The 20,125-nt window shown below is 32.8% G+C and overlaps 1 protein-coding gene and 1 pseudogene across 2 annotated transcripts; both read right to left on the bottom strand.

The window, feature by feature from the left end:
• Positions 1-3,231: 3,231 nt before the first annotated feature.
• Positions 3,232-4,628, bottom strand: LOC132730258 (uncharacterized; annotated as a pseudogene).
• A 2,852-nt stretch (positions 4,629-7,480) lies between these two features.
• LOC132730230 (uncharacterized) lies at positions 7,481-13,565 on the bottom strand. Of its 2 annotated transcripts, none has more exons than XM_060716110.1 (5): positions 13,457-13,565; positions 12,193-12,495; positions 11,634-11,794; positions 8,801-9,025; positions 7,481-8,116 (listed from the first exon to the last, which is right to left on the bottom strand). In XM_060716110.1, exons 2-5 carry the CDS (start codon positions 12,474-12,476, stop codon positions 7,614-7,616), a joined length of 1,173 nt encoding a protein of 390 aa, XP_060572093.1. In that variant the 5' UTR covers positions 12,477-12,495; positions 13,457-13,565; the 3' UTR covers positions 7,481-7,613. The 2 variants fall into 2 exon arrangements, with proteins under 2 accessions (XP_060572093.1, XP_060572100.1); XM_060716117.1 differs by having other exon boundaries at positions 12,193-12,488; positions 13,457-13,553.
• Between the last annotated feature and the right edge of the window lie 6,560 nt (positions 13,566-20,125).

Raw genomic sequence — 20,125 nt, 5'->3', positions numbered from 1 at the left:
GATGCAAAATTGCATGTAATAGTTAGTATAAATGTTATGCTTAGCTGTTCACTGCAAGCAGTTAAATACAATGTAATGTGAATGCCATCCCAAGAACTGATAAAGGCTACTTGTGTTTTAAGATTCAATAGTTTGTTATAATTCATGCTATGCTTTTGAGGATTGTTTTGTGTAAATTTTCTAAAATGTGCAATGTTAAAGCTAACTGTGTTGTACTATTGTTACATTTTTGGCAGCTGAATGCTTTGTATGTCATATGTATGGGGCACCGTTTTACTATATTATCCATTTTAGTGATATCTCCTATTCGAATAGGTGATATTTCACTAAAATAGGTTGAATAAGAAAGCGGTGCCCCATACATATATAAGTATGCATTCATCCAGTTATTTTCTTTTCTAGCAAAGATATGCTTAGGTAAAGCGCCAGCAGAATAAGTGATTTTACTTACTATTGTAAAATGTTTGACAGTTATATTTACTTAGTTCAATGTTTGACAGTTATACGCTCATTCTCAATAAAACACAGCATTTGATGTTCCACTAGGTAGCTCTTATACGAAGGCTTTTCTTGAGGTCAAAATGTCGTTAGAAAGGTGGCTGCCACTTTGTCTAATAGGGACACTCTCAGTTTTACATTTCTATCTGTTATTTTTCTTTTACAAGTACCATTAATGCCCTAAAATGTAACATACGTTACTGTCGCCACCTAGAATTTTCAACTTTGAAATTGTGTTTCAGAAAAATAAGTTCCAGAATAAACGAAACATGTGCAATTAGTCATTGCTATGTGTATATGCACTTTGATTATTGGTAAAAATTATATTTGACTGTTAAAATCTCATTGGTATAATGAATGATCAAATGTCGCCAAATGCATATAAATAAATAGTGACAAACCTAAAACAATAGGAAGTGAAACCCAAATTACATAATAGAATCGATGCATGCTTAATAATACAGCATATATATAATTATAAGTAAAAATAAGCTTGCAGCCTCTCAAATATCATTCTTTTTTCGGAAATTTTCATTTTTTATTCAAATCTTTTCAACAGCACTTTAAAAAGAAACATACGTTACCATTATTTAAGAGCCAATCCATTCAAAGAAGAATCCAAACAAGAAAGAATATTAACATGTGTGTAACTCTGATATATTAACCACAAATTATGGCGGCTTAAACGGTCTTGCGTCATTTTTAACCCACTTTCAATGTAAAAATGAAACATACGTTACAGAAACATACGTTATCAACTTTTTAAAGTAAGTTAATCAAAAGGGAAATTGAAGTCAGAAAGCACGTATAACATCAACATTAACTTCTATTTGACATTAGTAAGTAAATTTTGTTAACTTTTGTCGTGTTTTTACTTGTTTAAGTAACCACAGTGAAACAAACGTTACTTTTATCAAACAGACTTTATATTGTTTACACATGCATATATAAAAACATAAAATCGCATTTTTATGACAATAGAATGATGTGCATTTGATTCCTAAATAAAAAAGTCGATTTTACATGTAAGTTTAAATTCCGTGATAAAGTTCATAAATAAGCGAGTGTGAAACATACGTTACTCCAACTTACAATTCAACAATTTTTGAAAATTAAAGATAAAGTTGGGATTAGCATGCCTGTTAGTAACGGTAACCTTGTATAAGATGTAAGAAGACACAAAATTGTTTTTACAAAGGAAAGATATGTTAATAATATGTTGATGTATCAGCAGAAATGTTAAAAATATATTACAAGATATTGATGTTCTCAGCAACAACTAATTCGTTTCTGCAAAGAGCTTACTGGCCGTATTTCATTCTATATATAATAATGTTAAAATAATATCCATAAATATAAATTATTTTACAAAAAATAAAATTGTTTTCTCAACCTTTACTTGCATTTGAATAAAATGAAACATACGTGACATCCTATATGGGGATAAATATCGAACTGTTTAGTACTAAATTTTCCAAATATTAAGAAAGTGGAAATTTGAATATTTTGAGAAAAAAAAATGCTAATACAAAAATTGTGTATGCATTCGACCTCTCATATATTATATATGATATATATCCTTTGAATGAAGACATAAAATAATCATTTTCAAAATTGACTATTTTTGCTTTCTACGAATATTTAACTTTGAAGAAATTGACTGAAAATTAGCAAGGTACCCAACTTCTTTGAATTTTCCTGGGTTAGAAAGTCCCTCTAGATAGAGAATTTACAGATTTTGATATATTTTACAGACATTTGTTATTAATATGCAGCCAATATGTTACATTATTAGATCTGAAATCTACGTTACCGAAGAAATACAGTGTCATTACCGAAATAAATGCCATCCTGTTATATCATAGTTTCTTGTTCAAAATATTTCTGGCAAACTTGCAAAATACCCTAAACATTTACTTCAGCGATAAAAAATGACACAATGACAACATTAAATTTTTAATATTTTTCAACCTCAAATGCTTTATTTTATTGAGAATGGGCGTATATATACTTTGTTCTTCAGACATAGTTTGAATTGTTTCTTTTCTAGTAAAGATATGCTTAGGTATAGCGCCAGCAGGATAAGAGGTTGTAGCATTGTAAAATGTTTGACACCTTCAGACATAGTTTGAATTGTTTTATTTTCAAGCAAAGATTTGCTTAAGTAAAACTCCAGCTGAGCCAGTGGTGTTACTATTGTTATGTTTTTTTTATAGTTGTACTTGTATATACTTGTTATTACAATACAGATTTTTACTGGCTGTTAAAATCTTCATAGACAAATTAAAAATGACTAAACAGGCAGCTATCAAAATTTATAGATGTAACAAAAAATCTAGTGGTTTGCCTACACGCAATTTTTTGTAACCTTAATACCAAACCAATTCAATTGGAATTACAGATGTTAATGCAAATGTTATTGAATTCTCAGTTGTACATAAATTACTGATATTACTATCCTTTCACAATTCATTGACTTTTATATAACTGTAAAGTTTCTTTTGATTTTGTATATATTTATGCAAGCTTTCAGGAGATAAATTGATGGAACAGTGTTGAAGCTCAACTTATGTATTATAACTTACGTTAAATTTGATCTCGCTATCATTTGGACTAGTCAGAACTGATCTCTACATTCCAAGGGATTAAAGGATTTATTTTTCTTGTTAATGTTTATTTTTGTTTGAGATGTTACAAATAAAACAATGAAGAAAACGACATTTTTGTGTTTTATTATAATTTTTACTTAGAATTAAATCAGGTGAGCAGCTATAGTGTCCCTCTTGCGAACTCCTTCAGCATTATCCTGTAAACAAATGGGATTTAAAACAGGATTTGATATGTTGGCATCTTCTAAAAAGTCATTCACAGCATCGTGGTTTACAAGGCATATATTATGGAAAATGCAACTGCACATTATAATACTAACTGCAGTCCTCACACATGTATCAATGTACTTCATACGCCTAAATCTGCCTTTAAGTAAGGCAAAAGCACGTTCTATAACAACACGACATGAAGACAGGTATTTGTTAAACTTCCTTTGACTAGCATTTAAGTGTCCGTTGTCTCTGTATGGGGTTAAGATCCATTTACGGATGGGGTAAGCAGCATCTGCAATGATGTGATTTTCTCCACACAAAATTTGACCAATTTGCCACAAATCAGAGTTTCTCAAGATCCTGGCATCATGACAGCTGCCGGGATAGCCAGTAAAGATGTGAGTAAACATCATGTTATCAGTGCAAACAGCTTGTACCTGCAGGGAAGCAAATCCTTTTCTGTTGATATATGAATTTCCATGTGCTGCTGGCTTCTTTATTTCAATGTGAGATCCATCCAAGGCTCCAATTATTCCCGGAAAACCATTCCTCTGTTCAAAACTTGCCACAACTTCAGGAATCTTTTGTGCATTTGGCCATACAATAAAACGCTGCTTGAGGTGCCTATTTACTGCTGCTAACACTCTGTTTCTGCAGCGAATAACGGATGACGCAGAACTACCAAATCGTTCTCCAATTTTATCTATTGTGTCACAACTTCCTAGATACTACAGTGTCATCAGAAGCTGTTTTTCAACTGACACATGCTCTTTACCTCCTGGATGATAACTGAACTCGGGAAGATCCTTGAGGTACTGACTAAAAATATGGAAAGTCCCTTCTGACAACCTGCATGAACTTCCTGCGAAAGCTCTCGTCGTCATTAAATGGTACAACTGATTCTGTATAGTCCAAAATCTTTGCCTTTAATTCCAGTGGCCTGAAATAGAACATTTAGAATGAAGGTAAGGACAGTGTCATAGCCATATATATGCAGTGGGAGCAGTTCTTTCAGAAAATAAATAAAGCGTATAGTTTTGAAAAGTGGCTTACACATCTTTCTTTTCGTGGAATTCCCACGTGTCTCGCATAGAACATGCATTCATAACAAACTTCATTATTTTGACATTTAACTCAACTTGAAATAACAGAAAAAAGTGTGTTTAGACCTAATCTATGAATGTCTTACAGTGAACATTCTGCTCCCATCAGTACTGTCATCGTTTCTTCACCCATATCATCGGATTCTTCGCCAGAATCTTCCAGCAAGGAAATAAGCAAAGGAATGTTTATATTACTGTCAGCCATTTTGTTTGTGTTACGCGTTCTGTTTCATTCCATTCAAACGTCCCGGACAGTTTCGTGTTCCATTTCATTCCAATTCATCACACCTCTTGGACAGAAACATGAAGAACGTGTCCGGAATGGTAGAATGGAACCGCCCCTTGTTAACACTGTAGTGGTCACATTTTTGACTCACCTGTCATGAGACTTGGTCAGAATGCTTGTCTATGTAATTGTTTGGATGAGTTTGATGGGCCAGGTGAGCGATCTAGGGCCATCATGGCCCTCTTGTTTATATAAAGATCATCTACTGTTTTTGAATGTAAGCTTCATATTGAATTGAAATGAGTATGAAAATTTGTACTTTTAATGCAAAAGATTTGGGAAATTATATGAAAAGAAAGCAAGTTTTTAATTGGCAAAAGTATGATACATGTCTTTTACAAGAAACGCATTTAAACACAAAGCGATATCTTAAATGGACATCAGATTGGGATGGACGGGCTTTTTTCAGTGGAAATACGAATAATAGTTTTGGCGTATGCTTCTTAATTAACAGCAAATTCGATTACAAAAGTCTCCTACAACAAAAAACCTTTTTTCCTCGAGTCTTTGTGTCGTTTGTGCAATGGATATTGAGTCTATTGAACACCTTTTTTTGTCAATGTTCTTACACGCAACATTTTTTGGAGGGATTTAATAGAATATTTCAAAGAAAATAATATTAGTATAGAAATTAACTTGAAAACAATATCTGACTTAATTACAAACACAGGCATAAAACTTTATTCTTTTTGTTGCAAGATATTACATAATTATGTAGTTGCAAAAAAGGAAAACGCACACCACAATTTAACTTATTTTTACATTATTTTCGGAGCAGACTATGTTTTGAAAAATGTATTGCATTTAATCGCGATAAACTGGACCTTCGTTTTCAAAAATCGAATAGAATTTTTCCAGATGTAAATATACAACATATGAAAATATCTTACTTACATGAAATATAAAACAATTATGTTTAAAAGCAGTCAAAAACTGTAGATGTATCTTTTGTTTTTTTTTTCTTGTTTATTTTTATTGTATTTAATTTTCACCCTCTTCACTTTACCTTTTTGTTTAAATACTAGCTTACACTAATACGAGTATCTGATTGCTGATGGTACCCGAAATGTATGCGTGCTGTTTTGTGTATGGGTTATGTTCGAACTATGTATAGTTATAAATCCTGTTGGTATTTATGAACTCGAAATGTTGGTGTATGGGTGCGGATGTATGTGCGTGCGTGTGCGTGTGTTTGTGTATGAAAAAAAAAACACAAAAACTCTTTGTGACCATACTTTTGTATTATCTGGACAGGAGTTTATTATATGTTATTTACACTTTATTACTGTATGAGCACACAGAAAAATAAATTATAAAAAAGAAGGTTGACATTTTGTATTCAAATTAAATCCATAGAGTTTCATTTTATCTTTTCCTTTTTTGTTGGTATTAAAGTGTGGTAGCTCTGCTTCATTTGTATGGAACGGTATTTCTATATGAGAAATCAAATGAACGGTTACTCTGTGTAAAAAAAAAGAATGGTAACTCCAAACGGTAACTATGCATGAGAAAATTAAGGAACGGTAACTTTGATTTGCCTTATATGTATATAGTAAAAACTTAAAAAATCTTCTTAAAAAACAAAGAGCTAGGGTTAAGATACTAAGCATGAATATCTTCTAGTGAATGTCTATCAAGTTTGTTCAAATAAAAGCCCAGGGGTCAATATTGGCCCGGCCTGAGATTGGGGTGGTCATTGTTTCTCCCTATATGTGTATAAAAAATCTTGTCAAAACCGCTCAGAGCTAGAGCTTAGATATTTATCACAAAGCATCTTCTAATGGTTGCTTTCAAGTTTGTTAAAAAAAGCCCCTGGGTTAAAATTGGCCCTGCCCGGGGGCGGGGGCGTATATACAGGTTAGCGATCTCAGGGCCATCATAACCCTCTTGTTTTTAAAGCAATTATTATGATTTTACTATTAAACATATTATCAGCTTTTTAATGTTCTAATGGAGTGTTAGTTGTGTTTGATTAGAAAGTTCTTGTTTCACGATCATTTCATAATATAAAAAAAAAATCACAGTATTAGTTTGTTTGCATTTTGATATAATTCCTAAATCATAGGTAACAGTAAACATTTATAAATATCAGTAAAGAATTCAACTTGGACTTTTATTAAACCGTTTTGTAGTAAACGATCATCATATTTGTTATCAGAAGTCTTGTGTTTCGTTTTTGTAACAAGACTTCATTTTCCTTCACATAAATCATTTTTAAATTGTTGATATTGAGTATACTTTTGTAATATGTTTTCTATGGATCTTTCACACTTTATCTTGATACTTTCGAACGTCAAGATAGAGCTAACTAGGATCTATATGGATTGATTTTATAGAGACTCCTTAAAGATCCTGTATGTTGTGAGTAAAAAATTTACATGAAATGTTAAATTCGATAATATCTTTACAAATGATACTTTTTGGAACCTATAATATTGGTAAATCTTAATTTGAGCATTATATTTATGATCTAAAACCATAAAAAAGAATTGTGTTACAGGATCTTTAATTATTATATTTTGACAAGCTCATCTGGTAGTAGTTACCGAAATTATACTAAGATATGACGATCACACATTTTGTTACTATTCTATTTGTGCTAGTGAATATATACAATTATCACATGTTATTGTTTTAAGTAAATTTATAATAATGTGCATTGATTTTATATAGAAATAGAATATTTTATGCTAACATTTACTTCGGATGAATTGTAGCAGATAATAATATTAAATATCTATCATGTACTTAAACTGCTGATTTCTTTAATACATGTATTCATTTTATGTTAATATGTTAATTACTTGTAAATATATTGTCCCTTCTGGAATTTACTTGAATAAATCTATATTAATGTCATTAACTATTGGTACTGCTGGTACTTTACAATAACAGGAGATTTTATTAGTAGTATTCTCTGTCTCTGGAGTGTCCCGAAGGTGGTGCTTTTAACATGATGTATACTTTACACAACATTGCCAATGCAAATATTCCAAATACAATGCCCATTGCCAATGTCCCTAAGCTGATTGTAAACTGACGTTCTTCTAAGCTGCGTTTGGCATTTTGCCAATACCTTTTCATGTTCAAGTTCATCAGTGTCCACGTTGACATCACCGTTTTAACGGACTTGGCTTCATCGTTTCTCACCATAAGCATGCGTTTTATAAACTTTAATGCTATGTTGTCAATATATGGGTTGTCTTTACCTGTTGCATCGGAATAACTCACCCATCTTGTTCTGTTATCTTCTAGCGAACCTTGGATACTAAACCTCTGTTCAATTTCCTTCTCAATTTCTCGGAACTCCTCGTAAGTAACCTTTGGTTCATTAGAAGACCATTTAAAGCTGTTTTCATCTTTAACCAGATCATATTTGGTCAGGACTACATAGACGTATGCAGAATCTTAAATATACAAAACATATTACTGATAAAAAAGTGACCATTTATGACCATTTCAATAAACCCAAGTTGATCATAACATCAGAATTATCTTCGCTGTATAAATCGATGAAAACATTAAAAATCTTGAGTATATATGCAACAGTCTAGAAACTTAAAGGTCCATTTTGCCTCAGAAATGTTATCATTTTTATTTCTCAAAACCTGTTTGTCTTAAGTTTAACATATATTTCTAAAAACTCGATGTGCCCGTTATCAGTGTCTGGTTGTTGGATATTCATCAAACTATAGGGTCGATCCTAAGGTGATCCTGTACAAAAGTTACATTAGTCATGTCCTTGTGCATAATTATACATTTGGCATGAAGTATTTGAAAGTGGACATCTACAAAATTTTGAGAATTATGCAGATTGGGTCGAAAATGACAAACAAAACGTAACCTATTGACTGACTTTTGCATTGAAGAATCTTTACCATTCCTAGCGTTATATCTCAAGTGAGCGATCAAGGGCCATGATGGTCATCTTGCAGTAAGATTTTTCTCTATCCGAAACTATATTTACAAGAAACAGAGACAAAAGGAGGTTTTGAAATAAAATAAAGAGGGAGATTTCCCTTCCGAGAACAAAATCGTACACTATAAATGTATATTTGTAAAATATTACTAAGTATCATTCAATAACATACATTTAGGCATCGCTGTTCTAGGATCAGTCTTCCGCAGTATTCGTAAAAGGCAATCAATTAATTTATCCGGAACTTTCTTCTCTCGGCAGCTGTGAACAAAGACGATCTTTGTCATCCTCCATTTCTCTCTGCTTTTCTTTAATATGGTTTCCTTTAAGCTGCCAACTTTATGCTCTTCTTGTAATTTTGTCAATGCTTCAATGCTGGTACCAGGTTGAACATGCCCTGATTTAATGATATATTAAAGATAAGCCCTTAACATGTTAAATTATGTACTGGTTTCACGCTGCAATGACATTTTGAGGGATTTCAATAACAATTAAATACATACAAAATACACCTTAATAACCAACAGTATAGAGCTTGGTCTGACCACACCTTAACAACCAAGAGTACAGAGCTTTGTCTGACAGTACCTTAATAACCAACAGTATAGAGCTTGATCTGACCGCACCTTAATAACCAACAGTGTAGAGCTTGGTCTGACCGCACCTTAATAACCAACAGTGTAGAGCTTGGTCTGACCGCATCTTAATAACCAACAGTATAGAGCTTGGTCTGACCGCACCTTAATGATCAACAGTATAGAGCTTGGTGTGACCGCATCTTAATAACCAACAATATAGAGTTTGATCTGACCGCACCTTAATAAACAACAGCATAGAGCTCTGCGTGACGGCATCTTAATAACCAACAGTATAGAGCATGGAATGAACGCACCTTAAGGACAAGCAAGAAAGAGCTTGGTGTGACCACACCTTTATAACCAACAGTATAGAGCTTGGTCTGATCGCACCTTAATAACCAACAGTATAGAACTTGGTCTGACTGCACCTTTATAACCAACAGTATAGAACTTGGTCTGATCGCACCTTAATAACCAACAGTATAGAGCTTTGTCTGACCGCACCTTAATAACCAACAGTATAGAGTTTGGCCTGACCGCACCTTAATAACCAACAGTGTAGAGCTTGGCCTGACAGCACCTTAATAACCAACAGTGTAGAGCTTGGTCTGACCACACCTTAATAACCAACAGTATAGAGCTTGGTCTGACCGCACCTTAATAACCAACAGTATAGAGCTTGGTCTGACCACACCTTAATAACCAACAGTATAGAGCTTGGTCTGACCGCACCTTAATAACCAACAGTATAGAGCTTGGTCTGACCACACCTTAATAACCAACAGTATAGAGCTTGGTCTGACCACACCTTAATAACCAACAGTATAGAGCTTGGTCTGACTGCACCTTAATAACCAACAGTATAAAACTTTGTCTGACTGCACCTTAAGAACCAACAGTATATCTAGCTTTGTCTGACCGCATCTTAATAACCAACAGTATAGAGCTTGGTCTGACCACACCTTTATAACAAACAGTATAGAGCTTGGTCTGACCGCATCTTAATAGCAAACAAAATAGAGCTTGGTCCGGCCGCACCTTAATAACAAACAGTATTGAGAGCTTAGTCGGGAGCACCTTAATAATCAACAGTATAGAGGTTGGTCTGACCACACATTAATAACCAACAGTATAGGGCTTGGTCTGACCGCACCTTAATAACCAACAGTATAGAGCTTGGTATGACCGCACCTTAATAACCAACAGTATAGAGCATGGAATGAGCGCACCGTAAAAACCAACAAGAAAGAGCTTGGTGTGACCGCACCTTTATAACCAACAGTATAGAGGTTGGTCTGATTACACCTGAATAGCCAACAGTATAGAGCTTGGTCAGACCACACCTTAATAACCAACAGTATAGCGCTTTGTCTGATCGCACCTTAATAACCAACAGTGTAGAGCTTGATCTGACCGCACCTTAATAACCAACAGTATAGAGCTTGGTCTGACCACACCTTAATAGCCCACAGTATAGAGCTCTGTCTGATCGCACCTTAATAACCAACAGTGTAGAGCTTGATCTGACCGCACCTTATTAACCAACAGTATAGAGCTTGGTCTGACCACACCTTAATAGCCCACAGTATAGAGCTCTGTCTGATCGCACCTTAATAACCAACAGTGTAGAGCTTGATCTGACCGCACCTTAATAACCAACAGTATAGAGCTTGGTCTGACCGCACCTTAATAACCAACAGTATAGAGCTTGGTCTGACCGCATCTTAATAACCAACAGTGTAGAGCTTGATCTGACCGCACCTTAATAACCAACAGTGTAGAGCTCTGTCTGATCGCACCTTAATAACCAACAGTATAGAGCTTGATCTGATCGCATCTTAATAACCAACAGTAAAGAGCTTTGTCTGATAGCACCTTAATAACCAACAGTGTAAAGCTTTGTCTGACTGCACCTTTATAACCAAAAGTATAACGCTTTGTCTGACTGCACCTTTATAACCAACAGTATAGAACTTTGTCTGACCGCATGGACGTGGCGATCGGCCTTGCTCTATACTTGAGGCAAATGTTCTGACTTCCGGTCATAGCAGGCTAAGGGATTTAATTAAAATACACAAGTACTACATAGTCTACATGTTATGACAAAATGCTAATAAACATATAATAATGTTTAGGTGACAAAAGCCCACTGTCTATAATTTCATATTTACAGGTAACGTTGCAGTGTTTGTGATATACCAGTTCCCTCTTGTATTTTGCCATCACCTAAAAATAATAGTTATTCTTCTGGTTACAAGGAGTTTCAAAGATAAATTTATGCTTTGAGGTGGTATATCGGTAATATTAAAGCCAGTGACGATTGTAATAAGAAATATAATTTTTCAACAACGCGTCATGTTAGAACATACTTAACTCAATATCAGTACAAGTACCTCCAATACTCAATGTTAATTCAAGTTACAATACCTCCTATTAGAAGTTCTAGAATCTCGTCTAACTCCGCGCTGTCTGTATTACTTTTCCCCGCCACATCAAATATTGTAGGCAAGCCAACCAAAGACTCGCAGTGTAAGTATTGTCTTTCTGTATCACCCATATATTCTTCAGTAACACCACAACTTACATACCTAAAGAACATCAGAATAAAAATAAGTGTATTTTGTTAAGTATTCAATTTGATCCATAGATAACCAAAGTTACCTAATTAATGTCTGTTGTTTTCGTATACTTGAAGTTAATAAAAAAACTCTGTATATTATAGTCTGAATGAAATAATTTCAGTTCTGAAAAAAGTAATAAAAGTTATTTGAATCAATGGTACAAGTCAACCAAATTCCCTTCTGTACCATACCCAGTGTATAAATCTTTACCTGTTGCCGACTAAGCTAACAGGGTTGGTCAACACTACTATTTCGCGTAAATAAATCGAACTTAAATGAATATACAATATACATGTATTCAAAGCAGACGATACACTCGCTTACATCAAACAAAAATACAAAACATATTAGTAAATTAGTAATACCTGTCCAAAGAAAACGTTTTAGACTGTGTTGAACCTTGTCCTACTTTAGCCTTTGGTATATACATTCCAGATAGTGCTTTTATAATGGTGTTAACAATAGAGCTCTTGCCGGCACCTATGTTACCAAACAACAATATTCTCTCAACATCTTCACGATCCCAGCTGTTACACAGCCAGTCTATGTGATCTAACAGTTCCTTGTTTTCCTCCACCACAGCCTCCAACTCACTCATACCTAGTTTATCTTTATCTTTAACATCCATGTCATGTATTGAGTCGGTCATCTTGAAATGTTCCTGAAAACTTCCAGTCAAAATATTTTTTTAAAACGCACACGCACACACACACACACACACACACACAAAAACAAAACAAACAACAAAAAAAAAAAAACAAAAAAAAAAAACGAAAAAACGATATCACAAAAAAATATATACATGATGTGACAAATAGCTGATTATATCTAGAATGTTTAAAGAATTGTTTATATGTGTTCAAAAATATACTGCTGTATATATTTGATAAGTCTAAGAGAATAACAAAAATACAGCGGAAAAATGTACGGGTACCATAATGCATATTTAATATTTCAAGGAACGCAGGAGTTGGGGATGGGGGCGGGCTTCAAGTAAGTGTCTGGGATGACAATAATCCAAATAGTTTCTTTGATAGTGCATGCTCTGTGTATGCTGACAACATGTTCTGAAATGTATTTGATACATACATCTACTTGTCAAGAGCAATAATTACAACAACCCCTTTCACCTGACCACCACCCCGCCACCGCCGCAACAGCATGAATGTTTCATGAACAGACCAATTATGGCAATTCTTCTGTTTCCAGGAGAATCTGATGTGCATAACTATATTCAAGTGAAATCAAAGCTAGACCATTTAATCTAGCATCCTTCATATATGATCGAGTCCATTCTGCTTTAATAACTTATTCTTTTTTTATTTTCCAGATCGGTTTTTCTACCTATTAAAATTAAAATGTATTTATTCTCAAATTTTAACCTAGGTTAATGACTGCCTCGTTTAGCTTCAATGTGGCTACGGCTCTGTATGTGTAAATTTTTGTAGCGCAATAGTGAGTCATTTATTTGTGGCATGTATCTAATCTTTACAAAATCGTATTAGGGGCCTATAGTTATTTACAGATTCTAGTAAAATTTAAAGAACTTTAAAAATCAATAACAAAAAACAACAACAACAACAACACAAACAACAAACATCCCCCACCCCTAAAAACCCAACAACTCACGTTTGTTTATATAGCCTTGAATCCTTAGTTTGTCTAGACAGAACACATTATGCACATTCAACGTGTAAGTTGCCACTGTACTGAAAGCAGCACTGCGGGTTGTTATGGAAATGTGATTTATAAATATCGTTGTCATCTTTTTCTACATTCGAGGAGGGCTTTGATCACTTTCCCTAAAGTTTAATAGGCTATAATTATATAAGAGGATACGCGTTTGTAAAATATCTCGTTACTCCGTTATCTATCTACTCTCACATGCATGGATCGAATGAGTGCTTTTTTTTTCTTGATTTTTTTGTCTTTGAGCTCTCATCTAAAGATAAAATTTCCTCACAGATTCATTAATTTACCTGGAACAAGATGATAAAATCCCAGAAATCCTAGCTTTTTAAAGTGTTTGAACTTTTAATCTGTGATGATTTTAAAGCCGTTGCAACATTGATGTTACACTAAACTATACTATTTCTATTCAGCGATCTTCACACCTGTCTTCAATACCAGTCACATGCAAACTTTAAACTTCTATCAATATTTTATTAACGCAAACAGATACGAGATGTTGAACCCCCGCACAATTTTAAAAACGTGTGAGTCTTTTTATATAGCTTTGATTTTCAGAAATACAATTATTTGGAAATTGCTGAGCAAAAAAAAAAAAAAAAAAAAAAAAAAAAATACACCCCCTCAAAAAACAAAAAACAACAAAAACAAATAAATTCAACATATTGTATATATGTATTTATCACATAAACCGCGGCGCAGGAGTGTAATAAAGTCATTTAATAAAAACGATATTACACTTGACGATATTACACTAGTGTAATAACACTTTGACGTCACGTCCTTTGCGCTATAAACAGCGTTAAAGCGCGCTAATGTTAGCGTTACATTATGGGCGCGTCAAAGAAAAATGACTCTTGATTACAGTTTACCGTTCTTATTTTATATATGTGATAAATAGAATATTATATTCGTGTAGATTCAATTCTAAATTTATTGAACTCGTTGAATAAAACAATATTATGCTCGCCGGAGGCTCGCATAATATGATTTTATTCAACTCGCTCAATAAATTTAGTATTAAACCTACACTCATTCAATATCTTCTATATGTTCTAACAGAACGTCACAATCATTACTTTACCGCATGATTGCGTCTTCGGATTTTTCATGTGAAAAAGCTAAGAAAGTCTATGGTTCTACCCCAAAAATGCCCCCCCCCCCCCCAGCCCCTTCTTACAGCTTATGAAAGTTGACCTTTTAAACGAGAGATATAAAGTGTATTTATGCTTCATAGATACTCGTAGTAATACACGTAAATATTCATATGAAATTACGAATTATAGAAATATTTGTTTCCGTTATGGGTTTGATTTGACGAAGACTAATTACATTCGACTTCCATACTTAAAATTAAAGATTAAACAGAAAAGTGTTTTCTCTTTTTGAATTGTTTTGTTGTTGATTTTCAATTATTGTTATATTTGAATTTCAGTGTACTTGAAGACAGATCGGAATTGAATATATTCGATATGAGAAGAGTTCATACAATTGATTTCTATTGGAGTAATATGTGTCCATCTGAGGAATGCAAGATTTCACTTGTTATACAAGAGAAACATATACAGGTAAGCCTTTTATGATATCACAAAATTGTAGTCATATTTTAAATGTAATCAAAATTTTAGAGGTTAAACCAAATTGTACCTAATCATTCAAACATATTTCTGTCTTTAGCTCTTTGCAAACGACAAAATTGTTCCAGGCAGAAATATGGAAATGGCGGGGGAAATGGCGGAAACATTTTTAAGACAACTGGGACGTGTTCAAGTCACGGCGTTTCCGGCCTTTGGTGCAACATTCAAAAGTTTTGGATTTACAAAATATTGATAGTTAATAGTGTTTCAAACTTTTTATTTTTCATCTTAGGTTTACATTTAGTAAAGCATCATTTTATAATGAATACAATGAAAAACTGTTATTTCGTCAAGATTCATTTTCACTAGTATATAATTCTCGCTGGAATAAACATGGAAAACATAGAAATGCCGTTTTATGTATTAAATACCCTATAACACAATGTGTTATGGTTTTATATCATAAATATAATTCTTAAATGAAGATGTGTCAATATTGTAAGATCCAAAAAGCATTAATTGTAAATATATTACTGAATTGTCAATTCATGTTAATAAAGGGAGGTAATTAGAAATTTATTTTCTATACACTCTAAGTCATTTTTTTTCAATAAGAAATGAATGCATACATTTTTATGATTACATATAACCTGGACAAATATTTGCATTACATATTTTACATATTCATCTTCAATGTTTGAAAATTGTTTAAGAAGTATAATTTTATACAATTTCACCTAAGTGTGGTAACAACCTTAATTACAACATACAGGAACTTTAAAGCAACGTTATTACGTAAAGTTGGTTATATTTTAAACAATATATTTTGACAGTTTTACAGAAAAGTCGATACATAGGTATTTTCTGTTTGTTAAATGAATCAAAAAGCAATATTTGTTTATCTTTAATTTTTGCTACAATGTCGTTGTTATTATGTTTGTTGGAAACTGGATTTGAATGGATAAGAAAAAGATAACTTTTATATAATGAGTCATTGCCTCAATGTGAGTTCATAAGAAATACTCGAAGTTTGATATTAGTTCTGAAATCTTAGAAATAAAGAAAATATAATGCATTTAGAAGAAAAAATAATAAATGAGTGCCCCTATAAGTGGTTCTATTATTGTTATGAATAGTTTCGATTTTTTTTTATATTTTACCGTATATAGAGGATTGAAACAGTTCAGATTCAATAATTTTTATGAAGTCATATAGCGCGGTCATCTCGCAAACATACAAGTCTTGTAATATTGCTTTAATCAACTCATTCAATAAATCTAATATTGATTCTACACAAAATAATATTCAATTTGTCACATGTCTCAAAAGTAATGGTTTATTTAAATACGGTCTTATCTGATATTGTTAATGTGTCAAAAAATTTAAGCGCCCTACCACGCTTTGTTTTTATAACGCAATTGACGTCTCGCCGGATGTTTATTAAACGTGTGTAATATGGATTTTATTAAAACTTTATACGTAACTCTTTCATTTTCATGCGTTGTGTTTATGTGAATAATGTGTTTTATCTATCAACTTTTTGATGCTCTTACTTAAAAAAGGGGATAATACCGTGATAAGGTGACCGTCTTGCGTTCAAAAGTATGAACGTCCGCCAGTCCGTACGTAGGTCCTGTTCACTTTAGAAGTAAATAGCCTAAGATTATGTTATTTGGTTAGAAAATTGTCCAATGGTAAATAGTTGACCGCTATTATTTTGAGCTCATTAGTCATTAGGTCAAAAGTCAAGACCACAATGTCACTGTGTAAAAGGGGTTACATGTTGTTTTAAACTGATATTATAAACATCTGTGTTTCTCCACCTTCATTAACTATACATCAGTATGAAAATATGCCACTGTTACAAAGAAATAAAATGTGGAAGTACGTCCTATGCTTAGCCCTTAACTTGCTGAATTATGAAATCACACTACTTTGTGTTTGACATGTTCAAAGGTTTAATCAATCTTGATATGGAACTTTGACTTGCCTAACACTTTACAAGTGACACAGAATAATAGCTGTGAGAATAATTGTTGTTATGGATTAAGATATTTTATCTTTCCTGTTGTTGAAATTATAGTTAATTTTACATAATTGGTTTAAATGAATGTCATTTTGTGTTTACATGATTGTATGATTTCCTTATTGATAATATAACACGTATAAAAAACTGCCTCGAATGTATGTCAATTAGACGCTGGAAAATTACAATAGGTGCAGTCGCGCATGCGGATATTGTCGCTTGTTTCCATGCCGTCTGTTATGGTCTGCTCTTGTAATGTATCGGATTGTTCCGTAACGTAGGTTTATTAGCGGAAATTCACGGAAACGTCCGAGACAATTAATTAAACTATGTTCGTATTTCGTGCAATTTTGTAAACAGTTCATGTATGTCCAATCGTGTTGTAGTTTATAAAAGGTATTTGAGTGAAAGTTTAACATTGATTTTTAACGTTTCCTTTCTTCTAAATTCTCACGACCTAACTATCCTTCTCCAGATCACTTCTTCTTTATTCTCATGGATTCTATTATAAAAAAAAAAAATAGTATATAACTTCTATGTTTATTTAATAAAGTTTTTGCTATATCTTATCATTAAGTTAATTTCATTCTTAACTGAGACGATGTGGTAAGAGTCTTGTCATGTCATTCATTTACTTGAAATTATTTTTATTTCGACGCTCGATTGTTGTATTGTTATATTTTGTGTATTTTTAATTAACTTGTACTATAATTATTATGTATTTATGTTTTTTAGTTTTTTTTCTTAATTTATCATTTCCATTAAACGCCGGGAGTTGTATTCATTATTTTTTATGTGACATATGACCGAAACAATAATATTCAATATGTTATCATTGATATTGGCAGATCAATATACTTCATAAAGCTATTAGTTTAAACACATTATCTCTATAAATATGTGATACTGACAGAACAAATAAAAAAGCAACAATAGACCATTAACTGACCATTTGAGTATTGCCTTTTATTAGTCATCTTGTCAAGAACAAACCTTCCAAATGGTGAATTTTATGTAGCAACATAAAACATGTAAATGTTAGATATTTTTCAACTATTCTCAGATTGATTATAATAAAGAACAATGTTCATCTCAATATTGTTGTATTGCTTATTTTGAATACTAGCATTCTTAATTATATAGCCATTTGAAATATCGTACAATAAATATACTGTTATATTGATTCAGGCTTTGTTATTGTAAATGTCATCTTCATTACGAATAAATACCGTATGTTTACTATGAAAGACTAATAAAGGATCAACATAGAAAGGTTGACGTTCATGACCAAAATTAGAAGTATTACCTCCATGAACAGGCTCAATCAAACCGAGCCTGCAACATTTTAAATGTTGTCTCGCTGGGCTTCCTTTATGGATTCTTTATTTTTCTCTATTATTCATTTACATATTAACATAAACACCCAATTAAGATGATATCAATACCACAACAAAAACATCAATGCTACCGAACATGATTATCAGCAATAGCACCTGACAAAGATTATTTAAGGACCATGGTAAAGCTAAGTCTTTATTTGTTCCAAACATATAAAGTATGAAAGGCTTTGTGATATGTTTGAAATCTATGGCAAAAGAAGCACTAGATGATATAAAAATAAGTTAAGTACAGATATTTCAAGCAAGTCTTTATCCGGAGTCTTATGGGAGGCAACACTTCCGGGCATGTAGGTTCTGACCACGCACGTCATTATTTATTACGTCACCAGGAAGGCGCGTGGAGACATTCTCTATGCATTGGATTTTGGCGAAGCAGGTCACGTTTTCTAGTGCTCTTACAAAAATACTTTAACAATTGATTTTAATTATTTTACAATTGTTTTATATGAATATAACACTATACAAGTGAATTTACATTATTAAAAAGAATTAATATTTGATTTTAAATGTGTATTTAGAGCTAAAATAATTTGTTATGGACATTGTAAATAGCACATAGAAAAACTAGGTCTAGATAATTTGGAGAAATTCTCTCTGCATTGGATTTCGGCGAAGCAGGTCACGTTTTCTAGTGCTCTTACACAAATACTTTAACACCCACTCATCCCTCCCCTGTTTTCCAAGATCACATAAAGTATATTATACTGTTACTATTATACATGTATAAAATTGAAACATATGCTTCGCTCTAGTTTTCATTTTCCAGGAGAAAGGAAGTTAAGTGTTTGATCATCCAAACTACCATTTTAAGAAATCGGCATATCTGGCTGCGTTATGGGCTCACTAAAGATTGCGAATTTGTGATGTCAAACAGACAAAACGGAAAGCTGTCTTATCACATAATGCTTGTGAGACAGACTGTCATTGTGACTATCATATTGAATTCGTACAACAGATGATTAGAGCTATTACATATGCAGTAAATTGCTTTCATGAACACTTGTGTTTCAAATCAAGTATTAAAAGACGTATGGCATTGAAGCTAATAATTGATTTTATTTGTTATAAATGTTTTAGAAGGACACTAGTGCATTCAAAAGGACATCAACACTTAATTAGTGGGGCATTCTAGTGCTTATTTTATCAATTTGTATAAGAATATCAAGAAATTTGATAAATTATAATTGTACTTGCCATAATGCTACTTGCATTTGTTAAGTAAAAAGTGTTTTTACATTGTAAATAACAGTCAGTCAGAGCCATACCACATGCCAAACTTAGAACATTAATACATGTACACGGGGGAGGAAGTGTTACACGAAGGATGGAGTTCTTATGATAACTTGTTCAGGTGTTCTTGTGATAACTGTCACGGGGTTCGTCGGAAAACATCAGTATATACTACAATAACACTCGTGAAAATGGTTCTTTTCATCTTTCCAAAATGAGTTTTAGGTGCTAAATTAAACTTTAATGATTAAGCTTGTCTTACATCTTGTATTATGTGTCAAAAACTAATTCACATGCCATTTTTAATCGCCTCTTGCTTCAAATCTGGTAGTTTTGAGTAAAATTTCCAAATTATTTGCCAATTCACATTAGTTTT

The sequence above is a fragment of the Ruditapes philippinarum genome, unplaced genomic scaffold (genome assembly GCF_026571515.1).
Source record: "Ruditapes philippinarum isolate M1 unplaced genomic scaffold, ASM2657151v2 ctg1574_1_1_1_1, whole genome shotgun sequence".
Lineage (NCBI taxonomy): Eukaryota > Metazoa > Mollusca > Bivalvia > Venerida > Veneridae > Ruditapes > Ruditapes philippinarum.
Note: the sequence above shows the minus strand (reverse complement) of the source record. Positions and strands in the feature narration are given on the sequence as shown.